We start from the raw sequence: 19,638 nt of genomic DNA, 5'->3' as shown, positions 1-19,638 counted from the left end.
CATTTTTGGAGGGAGGGAGGAGAGAAGAGAAATCTGCATTACCCCATGTTCTCGTATTTTATCTGTGAGCCATTTATCAAGCTTGAGGTACTCCCGGCGAGAAGCAAGTGCAGCAAGATCAATAACAAAGGCAAATGGAGTACCATTTAGCAACATTGACAATGCCTAAAAGAGAAAATTTAAACCAAAACTTAGTGACAGAGCGGCATAGGTTATATCACTGTGCAAAACAGAAAGGCATTAAAAGAACAGTAACACCAAAAAAATTTGTGTTTTAACGTAATGCAAATATATTGTACTGTTGTACTGTTGCACTGCTAAAACTGACAGGTTTGATTCAGAAACAACTATAGTTTATATAAACAAGCTACTATGTAGCCATGGGGCAGCCATTCAAAGCTGAAAAAGGAGAAAGAGCATAGGTTACAAAGCCGATAACGGATATGTTTCATCTAAATGAATAATGGAGTAATGCGAATTGTTGGTTGGAAAATATACAGGCTACTTCCACTTAACAAGTAACCTAAAGTTGCTTCATGTGGAATTGCCTGGCTACTTATCGACGAGTATATTATCCCACTGGTAATTCAAATTACTGCTGGTGGGAAGGAAACTAGGAATATTTTTACACAAGTGGTAGCACAGATTTGCAGCAGATAACAAAAAGTTGCACATACTTTTGCTCATGAATCATAAAAAGTTGTTTAGATGGATAGCCGAAGTACTGCTATTTAAAAGGAAAGCACTTCAACTCACTTTTAAGTCCTGGGCCACATCAAGAATACGAGAGAGCCTTGCTTGATCGTACTGCTCACCACGCATATACCACTCTGCCATTGCATGCATGATAAGCTGTCGTATCGATGGTGACTGTCCCTAAGGCATTGGTGGGAAAAAATAAGTTTCAGGCTACAAACTAGCATTTATAATCGATCATTCTAAGATTATAACACAATACTATTATCTCAGTTTGCAACATTCTGCTACACCTACAGAATCTAAAGCATACACTAGAGCTGGGGCATATAGAGAGAATAGAGAAAGCAGATCTTGCAGCTGCAGGGGGCCCCAGGAGGTATATAAATATTGGTAAAACTGGTCAACATGGGGGCCTACAAAATAATCTGCTGTGGCGTCCAGTAATATCTAATTATGCCACTACACTAGAGACCTTTTGTTTTGTGGAAAGCCAGTGGCTCTATGGAATCTTTTTCCATGCAACACAAAGGCAGATGGAAGGGGTTCATTTGTTTGTCTCGTACACAAACAAAGAGACCTCCTACAACAAGCCTAAGGCTGGAAAGGCTACAGCAGCAGATCCCTAAAAAAAAAAAAAAAAAAAGCCCACCTTTCTCAAGCATGAAAAGTAGTATTGTTACTCATGCACTTATGTAACAGAAGACCAGCAAATACATATTGCAGAGTAAGTGAGGTTAGGCCTGTCTTTTGGACTTTTTTGAAACAGCTCCCCCGAGACAGGAGAAGGCTGATGTGAGGAATAATTAAGATAGTTTCTTACTGTTACAGTTTTTTTCTGTTTTATAAAAGTAATTCTGTATTTTTGCTTAGTTAATTTTACAGCCACAACCAAACAAAATCTGCATGTATTGCAGAGCTGTTACACATAAGGATAACCTGAATGCTGACCAATATATGCCTAATGTGGTTTTGCTTAAAATCTTATAAAAATGTTCACAGCCCCCTCTGTCAAATTGCTCAGTATCAACAATAATGAATTGGGGAAGCTGTGGAGTCTCTTTAGCACCACAGCGTAACCTCTGCCAAGAATATGACACAGTTTTAAAAGATGGTGCAAATACATATAGAAGACAAATCACAATATATAGACAAATCAGCCATATAAAATAATTTCAGCAAATTTGTGAAAAGGTCAGACTTTAAAATCCATACTTGTAGAATGATTGAATAATACAGTTCTATTTGAGGGTGTGAATAATGGCCCAAGTTATATTTATGACATTCTTTTATCTTTTTTTATTGGAAAACTTACAGTAAAGAAAAAATTATAAGCCCTGCCATAATTTAACATTAATATGTTATAGAATGGCTAATTCTAAGCAAGTTTCAATAGGCCATCATTATGTATTTTGTAATAGTTTTTGATTTGCCTTCTTCTAACACTTTCCAGCTTTTAAATGGGGGTCAACTGAACACAAATGCCCTGTAAGGCTACAAAATGTATTGTTGCTACTTTTTATTACTCCTCTTTCTATTCAGTGCCTCTTCAAATTACTTTTTTGAAAGGAGAAGTGGGAATGGCAAGAATAGATTTCTTCAAACATCCAAAGTAGGTGGTTATATCTTTACAGCCCCTTTAATGGTGTAGTGTAGAATAAAACGTATATAGGAGAAGTGGATGTCCTATAACTGCATGGCCAATGAAAGATCACATTATATAAAACATAACCAAGTGTTTTGCTTTCAGTAGCAACTGATCCGCTTACCTGTCCATGCCAAGCATAGTGCAAAATGATGGCAGAGTTGGGGTGGTTTCCAAGGAATATTGGCATAAGTGTAGAGATGAGTTCATGGCGCAAGGTATGCCAAGTGGAGTTAATCTGTAGTAAGGCCAACACTAGCATATCTGGACAGTGCTTTATTGGGTAGGCAAAGAGCTGTTTTACTTGCTCATACTGCCCCAACTCAGCCAGCCGAAGCAGAGATTCAATCAAATCCAAACTCTTCCTATTTGAAAAAAGAAAAATTAGGGATTTAAAAAAAAAAAAAATCTTTCTGAAACAATGTGTTTATTATACAATATGGGGGGGGGGTTATTGCAAACCGGGTTTTCATTCAAAACTATTCAGTGCGGTGGTTTTCAACTAGGACAACAGAAATACTTACTTTTATAAACTGCTTTCTTAAATTTCAAACATTTTTTCTAATATAGTGAAACCTCGATTTTACGTTTTCCTGCTTTTTAATTTTTTTTTTTTTAAAAAAAAAATATTGTATCTTAAAGTAAAATGGACTCCTTTGCTTATAGCCTTTCAGTACTTGAAGAAAAAAAAGTTACTTTAAAGGGATACTGTCATTGGAAAAAAAATTTTTTCAAAATGAATCAGTTAATAGTGCTGCTGAATTCTGCACTGAAATCTGTTTCTCAAAAGAGCAAACAGATTTTTTTATATTCAATTTTGAAATCTGACATGGGGCTAGGCATATTGTAAATTTCCCAGCTGCCCCAAGTCATGTGACTTGTGCTCTGATAAACTTCAATCACTCTTTACTGCTGTACTGCAAGTTAGAGTGATATAACCCCTCCCTTTCCCCACTCCCAGCAGCCAAACAAAAGAACAATGGGAAGGTAACCAGATAGCTCCCTAACACAAGATAACAGCTGCCTGGTAGATCTAAGAACAGCACTCAATAGTAAAAACCCATGTCCCACTGAGACACATTCAGTTACATTGAGAAGGAAAAACAGCAGCCTGCCAGAAAGCAGTTCTCTCCTAAAGTGCAGGTACAAGTCACATGACATGGGGCAGCTGGGAAATTGACAAAATGTCTAGCCCCATGTCAGATTTCAAAATTGAAAATAAAAAAAATCTGTTTGCTCTTTTGAGAAATGGATTTCAGTGCAGAATTCTGCTGGAGTAGCACTATTAACTGATGGGTTTTGAAAAAAACATGTTTTCCGATGACAGGATCCCTTTAAAACATTTCCCTGGATTTTACATAATTTTCTCCTGTTCCCCTGAAAAAAATGTAAAATGGGGGTTCTACTGTATTGAAGTGCGAGGTGTAATTTTTCTAGTTAGGGTTGGGTGGCAACAACTCACTTTACAGTTTGCTACATTAGTTGATCCTTTTCTAAGTTTTGGTATTTTTGCGTTTCAGGCAGCTGTTATGATATATTTCACAGTAGCAGTTATATTGCACAGTAGCAGTTAGCAACAATTATATAAACAAAAGCAGCATATTGTAACAGTTTAGGTTGTGCACCTGGTTTCACAAGCTTCCAGACTAAAACACCACAGGCAAAACATTCCAAAACAGTTCCTAAGCCAGTCAAGCTGTACAAGTCAGTGCAGTTTGCCCTTCAGTAAGCAGTTAACCCTGTTAAAGGATTCAACCCTCAACTAAAAAAATTTCTACCCTACGCAGACCCCCTGCCTCCAACCTAGCTGCCCCCTCACACACACTGAAACGCCCCTAACTTTTTATTTACCCCTCGATGTAGATTCAGGGATCACGACAACCATCTTCCAGTGCTTATACAATTACTGTCCATTTCGGCGCATGCAGTTGTCGCAAACCAGGAAATTTGCATGCACCGCTTTGCCGGTCTCAGTCTCAGATTACCAAAGACCCAGAAGATGGCTGCCGTGAACTGCGATCCCTGAATCTGCACCGAGGGGGTAAGTAAAAAGTTAAGGGCATTTCCCCAGGAGGGGGGGGGGTGTCTATATGGGGTAGGGTTTTTTCAGTTAACAGTTGAATTCTCCTTTAAGTGCCAGCAAGTCCGCAGGGGGTACACATATGGACATTACAATTGGCACATGGGCATTTAGAACAGGTGTGAAACATATAAGCAGCAAGGATACCAGACACACGATGGCTAGTGAAGCGGGGATAACCCCTGCGTGTTTATTGCGTCAAATGTAACGTTTCGGGGGCGTGCCCCTTCGTCAGACACGTAACGTTACATTTGACGCAATAAACACGCAGGGGTTATCCCCGCTTCACTAGCCATCGTGTGTCTGGTATCCTTGCTGCATTCAAGTAGGAGAGGCGCCGACCGCTCCAACCAACACCGGGCTGTTACTTCAATAGAGAGGTGGGGAAAGAGGATCATTGTGTATCGTGTGAAACATATAAGGCCAGATTGCTTAAAATGAAGGCCACACTAATTCTACCAGAGCCTGACAAGTTGAACACATACCACTTGTTCAAATAGTTTAATGTTACTCCTTGACTAAGTATACCAGATTTACTACCAACTGTTTTCAAATACATACACAATGGTTGCCAAATATTCAACATTTTGTGCGTTCACATGAAAAAAAAATGTGTACTGGCTACTACCAGAAGCCAAGACAAATCAAGAACCTAGCTCTTCCTCCACCAACCACACCCCGAGTCATACAAAGGGATTTAATTTATTTTAATATGATTAAATGATTTAGTACCAAAAAGCAAATAGTAACAGAGTATCCACAAGCAACTAAAGGGAACCAATCATATACAGTGACTATCTTTCCAGGGTGCAAAGTCTGATTTAACAGTGAGTACACAAATCAAAGCACATCACATAGAAACACGCTTTAAGACTGCAAGGCTAAAAACACATTGCTTATATCAAAATTTGCCCGCAAAAAAATTATATTTCGTCATACAGGTATGGGAGCGGTTATCCATAATGCTCGGACCGAGGGTTTTCCAGATAAAGGATCTTTCTGTAATTTAGATCGATACATTAGGTCTACTAGAAAATCATGTAAACATTAAATAAGCCCAATAAGTGGTTTTTGCTTCCAGTAAGGATTAATTAGTTTGGATCAAGTACAAGGTACTGTTATTATTGCAGAGAAAATGGAAATCATTTTTTAAAAATATTATTTGGATAAAATGGAGTCTATGGGAGATGGCCTTTCCGTAATTCAGAGCTTTTCTGGATAACTGGTTTCCTGATAACGGATCCCCTACCTGTAGTATTAAAAGAACTTTATCCAGTAGAAAAAGTTGACCTAACCAAATGTATAAAACCACAACTTTTAATAAAATTAAATATGTCAAGAATTTTAAGAATTAAAGGGGTTTAGTATGATGTATAGATTATTTTAAGTATAATACACAAAAGCCATAAATATCCTGTAAATTATATCCTTATAAACGGTGAGTTCTGATGTCATTTCTGTCACATGACTCACTGAAACTTGTGTATTATAATAAATACCCACAGTTGAAAAATATGAGGATATTAGAAGTTACCTCGGAGTTCCATGACCTGTATAAAAACACTCGGCCTTCGGCCTCGTGTTTTTATATGGTCATGAAACTCCTCAGTAACTTATGATATCCTTATATTTTACAAGAGGGGGTACTTTATTCACTATATATTGTATTTGTGGTTTGAGTACTTTTTTTAATTAGTGATCTCCAGTTTGCAAATTCAGCTAGGGTCCAAATTACACTGGAAACCATGCATTCATTTTAATAAGAGACTGGCCTATGAATATGAGAGGGCCTGAATAGAAAGAATATATTTGTAGTCTTATAGAACTTTCGCTTTTAGATGTAGTCAGTGACCAACATTTGAAAGCTGGAGAGACAAAAGGCGGCAAATAATTCAAAGTCTCTCTCTCTGCTGTCACAAACAGAAATTAACTGGAAAAAGTATATTTACGGTGAATTATCTGAAATCGAGGGAACTGAAGAAAAAAAAAAAAGTGTCCTTTACGGAGTAATACTGCAGTTTCTGCACGTATCACTTATGAATATAGAAATAAATTGTTTCAAGATAAACTCCCGCACATTTAGTAGAAATAGTTAGTCAAGTTAAACCCAACATACATTACTCATTCTATTAAGATGTCAATTGTTAAGATGGGCATAAATAGAAAAATTACAATCTTTCTTGCGACTATTTTCTGCAATCTCTAAGCTTCTCTCCCGTCATACCCACACCGAATATCATATGAAAATTTGTATTGCACGATATCAGTGCATTTATGGCCACCTTTACTGGGGCAGATTTATCAAAGGTTGAAGTTCAAAAAACTTTGAATTCAAAAAGACCAACCGAATGGTGGTTGAAGTGGGCCTACTTCGAATTATACAATTCGAAGTAGCGCTACTTCGATTCAAAGTTTTTTTTATTTATTTTTTTTAACTTCGACCTTCGATCTCCCAAACTCCCCCTCCATACAGGTTCTAGGAGGTCCCCTATAGGCTAAAACAGTACTTCCGCAGCTTTTAGGTGGCAAATGGTCAAAGTCAAAGTTTTAAAGAGACAGTACATGGTAAATTTCGATATTCTAATTTCAAAGTTTTTTTCAACTTCGAATCGAAGTTGGACTATTCGATGGTCAAAGTACCCAAAAATTACTCCGCAATTCTAAGTTTTTAACTTCGAACCTTCCCTTTGACCTTTGATAAATCTGCCCCTTAATCTCCATTATATATATTAAAAAAAACCTGTAGCCAATGCAGTAGTGTAAATTCAAGGAGCACATCATGCTACCAGACAAATGTCACATCAGCTACTATAACTAAATTGTGCCTCCCACCCCAACATCAGTTATTTTACATTTAATTAAGTTATGCTATAATACCCATTATTGTTCAGAGTATGATGGCTGCCTATCTTCAAACTAAAGTTAACTTACTCTATTTAAAGTTATAGGTTATACATTAAATTAGGTCACATTCTAGTACTGGGGAGGTGTATAGTAATGGAAAGGCGAAATATGATTTTAAAGGGATACGGTCATGGGAAAAAATTAATTTATCAAAATGCATCAGTTAATAGTGCTGCTCCAGCAGAATTCTGCACTGAAATTCGTTTCTCAAAAGAGCAAAGATTTTTTTTTTGGATTTAAATTTTGAAATCTGACACGGGGCTAGACAGTCCGTTTCCCATTTGCCCCCAGTCATGTGACTTGTGCTCTGAAACTTCAGTCAATCTTTAATGCGGTACTGCAAGCTTGAGTGATATCACCCCCCTCCCTTATCCCCCTCAGCAGCACATCAACAGAATAAATGGAAAGTAACCAGGTAGCAGCTCCCTAACACAAGATAACAGCTGCCTGGTAGATCTAAGAACAGCACTCAATGGTAAAATCCATTTCCCAATGTAACATTCAGTTACATTGAGTAGGAGAAACAGCAGCCTGCCAGAAAGTAGTTCCATCCTAAAGTGCTGGCTCTTTCTAAAAACTAATGATCAGGCAAAATGACCTGTGATGGCTGCCTTCACACCAATATTACAATTAAAAAAAACAGAAATTACAATTGTTGGGTTAAGAATTAAATTTAAATAGTAGAATGATTTGCAGTGTAAACAGGAATTTAGAAATAAAAAAAAAATACCTCAAAATCATGACAGAATCCCTTAACATATGATTAATCCTCCACACCATTTAACCGTTTCACGGATTTGTGTGGTGCTTGTAATCACTTTGCTGTTGTAATTGGGAAATCTCTCTCACATATTACTACAACTCCACATACAGATCACACTATACATACCATGTAGCAATTTCACGATTGTCATCTTCTGGTGGTGCCTTTAAAATATCAGTAGCAACAGCATGGCAAGGGTAGTCCGCAAAGCAAAAAATTTCAGGGTTCACTAACGAATGCTGAATAAAGGAAAGCTGTAAAAAGAAGGCAATACAATGTAAGCCCTCAGAAGTGAGAGGTATATGTGTGGACTGCTATTAAAAAAAAAAAAAGTAAATACCTGTCCCTCTGCATTCTTCCAAGGTCTATAAATCAGATCAACTGGAAACACCTCAATACCAAGACCTCTTTGGATGCCATATACCACAGTTTGAAGACCTTTATTGTCACGGATCTGAAAACTTGGGTTATCGAGTTCATATGTTACCTCTTTGAAGTTCAGTGTGGGGTTCTATAGAAAGACGAGAAAAGCTTAGTTCTTATAGTAGTTTACCTGATGCCTAGAAACAGTTTACTGCTGCAATATTTTATGTGCAAAAAAAAAAAAATCCAATTCACAAACTTTTTCAACAAGTCATTTTAAATACAACTTGAAACACTGTAGCAGAAGCTGAACACACAACCCTGTTACTAAATTAATCAAATACTTTAACTATGTAAAATGTAAGCTTTCTGCTAGACAAGGCATTAAATGAAGGATAACATACACAATAAATTGCACTACTGCAGAGGTCCTGAGTTTGTTGTTTGTTATAACCCACTGATTAAATCATGGACCAAAACTTTAAACAGTCAGATTAGGACAACCATTAACGGGGGTTATTCACGTTTGCATTAAAATTTAGCATGATGCAGAGAGGGATATTCTGAGACAATTTGCAATTGGTTTTCATCTTTACCATTTGTGGTTTTGGAGTTATTTTGCGTTTTATTCAGCAGCTTGTTTGCAATTTCAGCAATCTGGTTGCTAGGGCCCAAATTACCCTAGGAACTATGCAATGATTTGAATAAGAAAGTAGGGGTCAGTGCCCCCCATTTAGAAGCTGAAAAGCTCAGAAGGCAAATAATTCAAAATGATGTTAAAAAAAAAAACCGGGCCAATTAAAAAGTTGCTTAAAATTAACCATGCTACAACATACTAAAATTTAATTTAAAAGGTGAACCACCTCTTTAATGGTAAAATAACCCTGACCCATTTGTTTGGCTGATTGCCCAAAGGGACAATTTGAACTGAAGCTGGAGGGAGACCAGACCCTGCCAGTTTTCTGTCTGCCATTACTACTTAAAATGCGATCTGCTGTCTGAGCTTTTAAGTTAAAACCAATGGAGAAAATGTTAAATTAAGTGGGTGGTGAAACGAGGGTGTAGGCCTGGCTAGACCAAAAAAAGTTGTCAAACAAATATATGACCAAAATGCCTGTTTTGTTTAAAGGAACAGTTCAGTGTACAAATAAAAACTGGGTAAATACATTGTGTGTCCAAAATAAAAAAGTTTCTAATATAGTTAGGCAAAAATGTAATCTATAAAGGCTCGAGTGACCGGATGTCTAACTGAATAGCCAAAATCAAACTTCCTGCTTTTCAGTTTAACCTGGACGTGTTATAGTTTGGTGGGTTTTCTAACCAGGGGTTCCATATCTGTTCATATTGGCACCCCCTGTTTCTGTAGGTTACTGCTCTATGTGGGAGTGCTTGATTCAGTAAACTAATCCAACCACTTAGCGTTGGGCATTGTGGTGACAACCACCTGCTGGTTTCCTTGCACAATGAAGTAGTTCTGCCATCGCTGTTCGAGTATGTGTTGGGGTATTTGTCTTCTAGAATTGCCAGTAGGCAGACTTTAGGGTCCAGAGGAACTGGGGATCCCTCGAAATCATGTACAAACTTAAGTTACTTGCACCCAGTATCTGGCAATCGCTGGGCAGGCCCATATTAGGTGAAAGGGTGATTGGAGCCACATTTGGGGCATTGTGGGTTTGCGTTTCTGCGAAAGTGCCTAAGGGTTAAGGGGGTAATGTATGCCCTATGCAGGATAAAGGTCTGTATTGTACTTTCACGTACATATGGGGAGGTGTATTTGGTGTATTCCCACTCTTCTTGATCCAGCTTACATTATCTTGCCATGCAGTTTTGTAGTGTTGGGTGTGTGTGTTCGATGTGGGTGTTGGTAGAATACCATATAGCTTAGAAATCAAGCCCTTAGAGCAGGGATCCCCAACCTTTATAACCCGTGAGCAACATTCAGAAGTAAAAGGAGTTGGGGAGCAACACAAGCATGAAAAATGTTACTGGGGTGCCAAATAAGGGCTGTGATTGGCCATGTTGTAGCCCCTATGTGGATTGTCAACCTACATTGAGGCTCTGTTTGGCACTGCACCTGGTTTTTATGCAACCAAAACTTGCCTCCAAGCCTGGAATTCAAAAATAATCACCTGCTTTGAGGCCACTGGGAGCAACATCCAAGGGGTCGGAGAGCAACATGTTGCTCACAAGCTAATGGTTGGGGATCACTGCCTTAGAGTATCCAGTCTGGATACAGCGAATGTATACACTGGTTTCCAGAGTGGGTTACCCCTGAGGGTATTGTGTAGCTAGGGCATGACTGAGCTGTAGGTATCTAAAAAAGAAATGATTGGGGAGGCTGTATTCTAGTTTTAAGTTGTTCAAATGACTTGACGTTGCCATTGTCCAGAACTTGTTCTAGGCACCATATGCCTTTCTCCTTCCAGAGTGTTATCTCCTGCATCTTACCACATTTATACAGTGTGTTATTTTCCCATAGTCGTGTATAGTGTTCAATTGTCCCTGCTGGCAAAGGAACCAGTTTGTCTACTTTATCCCAAATTCGTAGTGCTTGTACCATAAGTATGTTGTTGGGCTTTGGGGTGGGATATGCTCGATATCCTTTAAGTAGCAGGTACACTCTGTCCCTAGTGGGAAATGGGGCCTGTGTGTCCCATTCTCCCAGCGCGGTTTGGCTTTGTAAATGAAACCAGTGCAAGAGTTGCATTAATTGTGAAGAGATATAGTATAGATAAAAGTGGGGAAGCGCTAAGCCTCATTTAGCGGTTGAGTTTTGTAGGAGGGCTAATCCAAGTCTAGGTCTAGAGCCTTTCCACAGAAGTGTAAGTACATAGGATATAAGGGTCCGAAAGAACTTTTGTGCCAGAAATATCGGGGAATGCATTACCGTATAGTATTTTAGGGAGGAGTACCATTTTTACCAGGTTAACTCTTCTAGCAACCGTAAGCGGTAACTTCCCCCATGCTTGTGTTTTCTCTCTTGTGTACTTTAATAGAGGATGTACATTTTCAGGTAAACTACCTAATGGGTCTCTAGTGATATAAATGCCCAGATATTTAAGGTTATTGTTTATAAGTAGTAAATGTCTCAAGAGAAGTCTATTCTCTCAATTTTCCTTGATTAAAACCACATTGGACTTTGCCCAGTTTATGCGGAGGCCTGATTACTGGCCCATTTCATCAATTATCATAAGTGTCCGGTCTAAAGACTTGCCAGTGTCTTTTAGGAATAGTATCATCTCATCTGCATACATCCCATTGTTACAATTGGCAAGCGAGGACCCTTCAATAAAGTATATCTTGTCGTATTTTAGCCGCTAAGGGTTCAATGGCAAGGGCGTACAACAAAGGTGATAGTGGGCACCCCTGCCTTGTTCCTCTGCAAAGTGAAAAGGGTCTAGATGTCCACCAGTTTGTTATCACCTTGGCCTGGGGAAGAGAGTATAACAGCTGCACCCATGCTATGAACTCCGCTCCACAGCCTATTTGCTCCAGTACTGCCCAGAGAAAAGGCCACTACAGAGTCAAAGGCCTTAGCCGCATCTAGTGCAACCAAGGCCCTATCCTCTGCTTGATCGTATTGGGCTTGTATAATCTCAAACTCTGCGGATGTTTAAAGCAGTGGATTTCCCTGGCATGAAACCAGTTTGGTCAGGATGTATAATATGCAGTATTACAGAGGAGAGCCTAGTTGCCAATATTTTAGCTAGAATTTTTACATCTGTTGTGAGCAGAGAGATAGGACGGTATGAGCTCCAGTCTAACCTGTTCTTCCCAGGATTAGGGATAAGCACTATTGACGCTTCCACCATGGAGGGCAACAAAGAGCCCTGTAACTTAGCATCTTTAAATAGCATTAGTAATTTAGGTGCCAGGTAGTTTATGTGCCGTTTATAAATTTCAGGCGGGGGCCCATCTAGACCAGAGGCTTTGAGATTGGGAAGTGTAGAGATAGCTGTATTAATCTCCTCCAAGGTTACTGGAGCATTTAGGACATGCGTGTTCTGGCATATTAATCGCATTTAGGTATATTTGAGCATCTGTTTGAGAGAATGGAAGTGGAGGAGTACAGTTTCTGGTAAAAATCAGAAAAAAATTTGTTTATTTGTAAGGGATCTGTTAGAAAAGTCCCAGCTTCATCTCTAATCTGAGTAAGACAGTTTTACACTAAAGAACTCCTTTAAATAGGGAGGACATTTTTTGCTGGTTTTATGCACAAAATATCAATGTCCTTAATCCATTGATATGGGCGAATGCAGAATATTTCTTGTCTTGGTTTTATTCCTAAAAGAATATGAAACCACTCTCCCTTTAGGACTTCGTCTTACTTGTTTCTGAAAAGCAGTGGAGAAGATAAAACTACTTACCAAGGAAATAATTTTCATTGTGTTTTATGATGACAATCCTATTGACTGTTTTATTTTTAGCAAAGGTGGGGGACAAAATCATAGGTGATCAGCAATGTGTGCAAAATCAGGTGTCATCTGCAATTTTACAAGCGCTGCATGTAAAAGATTAACTCGTGGGCCCTTGCTCCCTCTAATGTACCCACAAAAACTTCACATACCAAGTGGGTTTTCATGATAGCCCGATTTAAGTTTGCATAATTGAGAAAATCTACTGTCTGCTACATTTCTAGTTACATGTATTATAAGGAGTACAGACGTATACTGTATTTTCTGTAATGCACATTTTGATTCATTTTAAAAAGCATTGCTTAATTTATGCTACTACAATCTTGGCTTGCAAAAGTCACAATGCTTAAAGTAATTCTTGCCCTAGATCTTCTGTCCAACATAAGGACTACTACTAAAGAAAAAAAAAAAAATAAACAGACCACTATTGGGACATAACTTCCTAGGCTTTTTTTTCATCCCACTTTGCAATTGCTAGTTTTTATTCCCTACACCTCTTGTATCATGTGTCAAATAATAAGAAAAGAAGTTATGTATATGACAAATTACCAGCTCCTTCACAACATCTATCAGAACTTCAACATTCCAGGTGTGTGGCTGAACAGCATCATTTTTATCCTTTCCATCACTCCAAATGCCACTACCAGGGGAAGTGATAGACTGCAAAAGAAGAGAGCTTATTAAGCAGTTAACTCAAACACTAAGAAATAGCATATGAACAGTTCAAAAAATCCAGTATCAAAGCATACAGCCAAAACTTCACCTGTAAAGGAATGCCATCTGTTAGACCAGAGTGTGTTCGGGCCATCATCCCAAGTACTCTGGCTACTTGCACAGCTGTGACTTCTCGGACACCAAACTGAACAATTATATTGCGACATTCTTCCACACTTCAGAATTTATAGAGGAGAAGAAAGAAAAAAAATACACCAAGTTTAGGAAACATATACAGGACTTGACAAATTTCAAAGTTCAGTGGCAAGGGAACAAACAAAACGGTAGGACTGTATTTGTTACATATCAATGACATATATGCACTTGTCATTTTAGCCTAACTGATCTGGCTTCTTATGAAGCAATGACTTCCACAAATGGTTTTTAAAGTTTCTACTTCAATCTAACACTGAAAATTGCTAACACCAGTTTTGCCAATAATGTATGCAAGATTAACACTTGCTTACCTTTTTATGTTGGTGCATGTTTTATCCAAATAACTGAAAGAGGTCACACACTGCATGCCTTAGTATACATCAGTGGGTTTTCATAAAGTTTTTTAGCAGAACATTTTTAGGTGCCCACCGCAACCATCACAAGGCTAAAGAAATATTATATTCCTAATCACCCAACAAGCCCATTTCCTGTTTCACATGTGTTATGCAGAACATTTTCAGGGTATATTACCCCTAAGGGTTTCTTCCAAAAAACAATATTTAAAGGTGGCCAAATTAAAGCTGCTCTATTAAGGTTAGTTGAAACGGATTACTACTTCTCCTCAAACCCTCTTGGTCCCCTCTCAGGAATTTGCTTTGTCTGTTTGCTACTGAGCATGCTCAGTTCTTCTTAGATCATATGACTATACATGCGCTCGAATCTAGCAGCCAATGAAGAGATGGCACAGCTGGTTCCCATAAAAACTCTAGCTGCCTAACCTCCTCCCGTGAGCTCAGCTTAAAGGGGATTGGTCATCCTATGAAATAATTCCAAATTCTTTTCTATTGTGTTAGTGAATGAAAATAACTTTACTTACACTATATGAATTTCCTTCAGTTTTGGAATTATATCACAGTAAGCAGGCAGTGGACATTTTGTAAACACTTAAGTCAAGCTTTGCACCATGCACAATCGTGTTTAAATGCCAGAATGTGGGAGCTCATGCCCATTCACTGGCTACACAGATTAGATGGTGAGGAAGGAGGGAGGAAGTGCAGAATGGAAAGTGAAATTAATATCCTGCCACACCTCTATACCAGAGGCATAGAAGTGGGACAGGCCATATAAGATTGACAGCGGAGATCTTTAAATACCTTTATTAAAGGTACATCTGTTTTAATAAAATTATACAATTTATCTGTGGTTGACAAATTCCCCATTAACCACTACAGTGCTCAGTTCAAGCAGGACTGTAGAGTTTCCAAAGCACCATTACCAATTTTTACTAGTGCAGGGAAACAGTATAGCTCTTACTTACTTTTTTTGATGCCACTGGTTTTTTTTTTTAACATTTACACATCTTTACTATCAAAGAAACTTTGTGAATACACTGACTGATCATAACATTTTTCACTACATAAAAATGTGGGTAGAGGATCCCTTTGACAAAGCCAAGTGTAGATTTAAATAAAAAAAAACAAAAAAAAAAAAACAAACCTGGCACAGAAGCTGTAGCCCACTTCCTGCATAAAGTCAGCAAGAGAACTATCCATCATAGTTTTGGCGATTCCTCCAGAATCAGCTAAGATTCGGTCCATTAGAATGTCCCGTTTTTCAGGATAAAGCAGTGGTGCAAGCACCACCGGGCAGCGTTCCTGTGGGAAATCTAAAAGGAAAATATTTAATAACTTAAGTGTATTGAAACATCTACCACTGATCGAATAGAATGAAAACAAAAAAACAGACATTTAGCATCTGTACAAGAAATACTCACCTCTGCGTAGAGTCTTAAGAAATGCTACAATCTGCTCCTGTCCCACCCCAAAGGCTCCTTTCTGGCCAAAAAGGAGGTTGGAGAGGAGGAGGTGCAGGACCTCTATGGCAATATCCTGGAATCCACCTTCTTGATTGCCACTAACGTCCACGTCAACGTAAGAACGCAGGAGGTCTGGGAGTTTTTGTTTCACAAACTGGACAGCTTGATAAGTAAAATAAATATTCTCAAATTTCAAAAGTAAGCGGTGTATAGAATGGAATACAATTGTGAATTATGATTTTCATAATTTGTTGGTGCTATATAGATGTTGGTTTGACTTGACAAATAATTGCTGTATATATAAAAAGCATTAACTTTGGTGGGAGGTAAGTGAGCGAGATGTGCTGCTCACCAAGTGGTAAATAACTCTGGTGTTGATTGGACATACAGCTTATAGGACATCTGCCAATGTTGTAATGAGCAATTAGGAGTGCTGAAAAAGCATAACCAGAGACCGTAAACAGACCCTACATGGTTAGCAAAGACATTAGGGTTTATCTCCACTTCAAAATCCATTCCATTCAAGAAGTGACAGAACAATACTAAGATTATATTACAGATCTAATCCTTTAAAAGATAATTACTCAGTCCACAATATGCTTCTCCGAGTTTGTGGATCTAGTGATCATCTATGCTTAAAATAGATATTTAAGGACTTGTAAAAACCAGAAACAAAACAAAGCATATTTGCATAAGGAAAATTATGGTTTAGAAATCTATGCTGGCTTGTAGTAGCATGCATAGTAATATAGCAGACCTACACAAGTATAACTCACTCATCAAGATCACATGAAGATCGACTTTCTGTTGAAACTGTCAAATTAACAAACCTGTGTCTAATCTGGCTACCTACTTGGTGGGCCAAAAAAAAAAAATCTGAACCTATTGGATTACAAAGCAGACCCATTGAGACAGGCCTGCATCCAAGGCTCAAAGCTGTGATTGTCCAAATAATTTTTTTTTTCAACTTTTGATTTTTACTCTCAGCCCCTCCATTTACTTTTAACTGTCCGCATTACATTTTTAAATTAAGCACATGGATAGGTATATAGAACAGAGATGCTTTCTCACCAAATCCCCGTAGTTCACAGCTAGAAGAGTTAAGAAGTGCAAGGCCAAAGATAACCTAAAATAAAAAAAAGAAAAAAAGTTGCAAAATTTCTTTAAAATCTAAAATCATTAAAAAAAAAAAAGAAAAAAAAATGGATCTTACCTCTTGGACCTTGCTAAGCTTCAGAACTTTACTCAGCTGAGCGAAAAGATGGGGAGAAGGCTTCAGACTCTAAAAGAAAAGATGTATAACAAATTAAGAAAAAATCCTCTTGCTTAGGAGTACTTTGTTTTTTTTAAATAATGCTTCAGATTCATACCCTTCTCACTAACTGAAAATACAGTAGATTGCCTGTCAAAAAATGAAAACCAGCAGCAATTAACATTACATCAAAGGTCACCCAAAGCATTCTTTTTATACAAGTTTGCTTTGCTAATCATCAATCTTGGTGTGGTTTATGCTTAGCCCAATAGTTAGATTACAAGGAAAACAAAAGAAACATCAGTGAGAAGGGTTGCAAAAGTGTGGCAATAACACAAGAGTTTTTAATTCCACTTTGTTGAAATAGTTCTCTATTCTGTTTTCATATACAAGATGTCAGGAACACTGAACTCAAAATAATGTATATACAAGTTTTACTTCAGTACCCAGAAAATAAAAGGGTGGGAAACTGAATGTTAGTGCAGGTTGAGGATCTGGGGGGTAGAGAAGAAATCCCAAATAGGTTTTTTTCATTAAAATTGGAAAGTACCAGGATCTTTAAATCATGGGGCATTCCCATAAATTCAGAATCAAGTACCAGTAAGGGCGCAAGACTGTGGGGTACGTTAGTGAAGTGTTAAAAAGACTGGCATGTTTGGTAGCACGTTTCACAGCTTGGAATGCAATTTCAGAGTTAGCTATAACTGAATTTGGAGTTCAGTCGCCCACTCAATCATAAATGTGATCCACAAATAGCCACGGTAGTCAAATAGCCAAAGTCAAGATACTGTCTCAGGGTATCAACCGTCTCTGAACAAATACCTAAAAGGAGAGCCTGTATTGACAGAGTAAGCCCATTAAACGTAATGGAAGATAATAGAACTTTCGTAAAAGAAAATCAGGTGCATCTGGCTATTGCTCAGAATATTCTTACTTTGCTTAGGGTAGTGGAGGTGCCAGATTAGTTGGTAACAAGGGGGAACATTTATAGTGGAGGGTCAATTAGCAGTAGTGGAATAGACTGCTATCCCAACAATTGCCAAGCAATAGAAACACTGTCTTTGTTGTTGAAACGAAAGCTAGCCCTTCTGTACACTGGAGGATATCAAAGCTGAGAGAATGTTACAAAAGTACAGAACTCAAACATTGTTAACAAGACATACTGGTATAAATTGCTTCCTAAATGCAATCCACAGAAGAGCTCTCCATATTGGGAAGTCCGCAAAATCGTCAGGTATGTGTATCTTACAAATTGTATGCTGGATCCTGGGTAGGTAGGTAGGCGTTGTGAGAGTACAAAAATTTAAATACTTAAATGTTCCACTGCAGAACAACGTGTACGCAGTTGTGGAAACAAGTGGGGGAGGTGGGCAGGTGCCACTCGCAGTGATCATCATTTTGGAAAGGAGTAAGAGGCAAATGCACACCTAGGGTGGCCAAAGTGAGCAATTACCATTTAAAAAAAGGAAAGCACCCAGGTCCAACATTACCAGATTTTTAATTGATACAATCCATGCTAGAAGATAAAGGCTAGAAGTATTTGCACAGTCCAGATGGACTGTAGAGCTATCTAGGAAGGATTGGATGTGCTGGTCTCTCTGGTAGCATTAGTTGAGCTATGTGCTGCTGGACATGATTGTTGTGAGAAGGTATCCGTGAAGAAGCTTCAGGTCATTCTTGTATCACTTTAAGAGAGGAGTGAGAGGATCATGCTGTCCCAGGTGTGGAAAAGTTCTATTTTACTAGTTTAACAGTGGCAGGTGCACAAACAGCCTTATTATCTTTAGGATGATTACCAGTGTGGGCTCCCCATCCAAACTAAAGAAGTGTTTGCACTATGTGGAAGTAGTGTAGTGGACCACTCCAATTTTCTATACGGAGAAAGCTTTCACAACCTTATAAAAGGCTAGTTAGCACGTTAGCCACATTATCTGTGTGTTCTCATGAACTGCTCCTTCATTTGGCATGTGGATATGGGTGATGAGACCGCAAGAAGCATGTAATGGGTTCCACCTTTGGCTTCTGGAGCTGGTGAATGCCATCAATAACATAGTACCTCGGCAAGAGGACCAATAAGAATTTCTCCAAGGCGTCCTGCTTTGCATCCTCCGATGGGACTCAGGACCTCATATTGTTCAGATGGTTGCTGTCTTACAGGTGACCCATTTTTAAGTCTTAAGTCAGACCCTCGCTCTTCCAATGAGTGATAAAGACCTATAAGCTGGATTTGTGCATAAACCAGTTCAGCCATATTTCTCAATGTAGTCAGTATACTCCGTGATAGAGGGAAGTTCTTCTTTGAGCACTTTTATAATGCCAACAAAGTTTGCATGGAGGTCAGTACAAAACTTGGCAAAGAGATCTTTAAAGTGATCCACAAAATAAAGTTTTCCAAGGAACGATCCAGACTGCAGGATTAACTGCTCAATTAGGTGTTTATTGTTCAACACTGTTGTGTTGAACAATAAACACCTAATTGAGCAGTTAATCCTGCAGTCTGGATCGTTCCTTGGAAAACTTTATTTTGTGGATTGATATAGTTGCACGTACGGCGGAGGTGCACCCCAAGGCTTCGATCGAAAGTTTGTTTGGCATTGGTTTGAGGTAACTAGCATCTCTCATCTTTAAAGTGATGCAGTCGTTAGAGGGGCCTCATATGGCGAGTCTCTATCATCTGGGTTGCTTCTTCGTGGTTGGTGGAGAGGAAGGAGGGAGCTTCAGTCATGATGTGTTGAGAGGCGATATCTTGGCTCTCGTCAGGGTAAAGTCAAAAGATTTGCAATAAAAAGCCGTTCGCATCATACTTGCCTCTTTTAATCATGTTGTCAGCTGAG

At 38.5% G+C, this 19,638-nt stretch overlaps 1 protein-coding gene across 3 annotated transcripts in view; it reads right to left on the bottom strand.

Annotated features, from left to right (window-relative positions):
• The window catches only part of cnot1.L (CCR4-NOT transcription complex subunit 1 L homeolog), an 81,267-nt gene that overhangs the window by 45,557 nt on the left and 16,072 nt on the right, over positions 1–19,638 (bottom strand). For all 3 annotated transcript variants that reach the window (XM_041590259.1, XM_018258090.2, XM_018258091.2), the window contains exons 5-15: positions 16,766–16,834; positions 16,624–16,678; positions 15,511–15,714; positions 15,234–15,402; positions 13,630–13,756; positions 13,416–13,526; positions 8,429–8,599; positions 8,215–8,342; positions 2,466–2,706; positions 757–876; positions 43–165 (exon numbers count right to left, since the gene is read on the bottom strand). In XM_041590259.1, coding sequence (XP_041446193.1) covers positions 43–165; positions 757–876; positions 2,466–2,706; positions 8,215–8,342; positions 8,429–8,599; positions 13,416–13,526; positions 13,630–13,756; positions 15,234–15,402; positions 15,511–15,714; positions 16,624–16,678; positions 16,766–16,834 — 1,518 coding nt within the window. The remainder of the gene's footprint in view (positions 1–42; positions 166–756; positions 877–2,465; positions 2,707–8,214; positions 8,343–8,428; positions 8,600–13,415; positions 13,527–13,629; positions 13,757–15,233; positions 15,403–15,510; positions 15,715–16,623; positions 16,679–16,765; positions 16,835–19,638) is intronic.

The sequence above is a fragment of the Xenopus laevis genome, chromosome 4L (assembly GCF_017654675.1).
Source record: "Xenopus laevis strain J_2021 chromosome 4L, Xenopus_laevis_v10.1, whole genome shotgun sequence".
Lineage (NCBI taxonomy): Eukaryota > Metazoa > Chordata > Amphibia > Anura > Pipidae > Xenopus > Xenopus laevis.
Note: the sequence above shows the minus strand (reverse complement) of the source record. Positions and strands in the feature narration are given on the sequence as shown.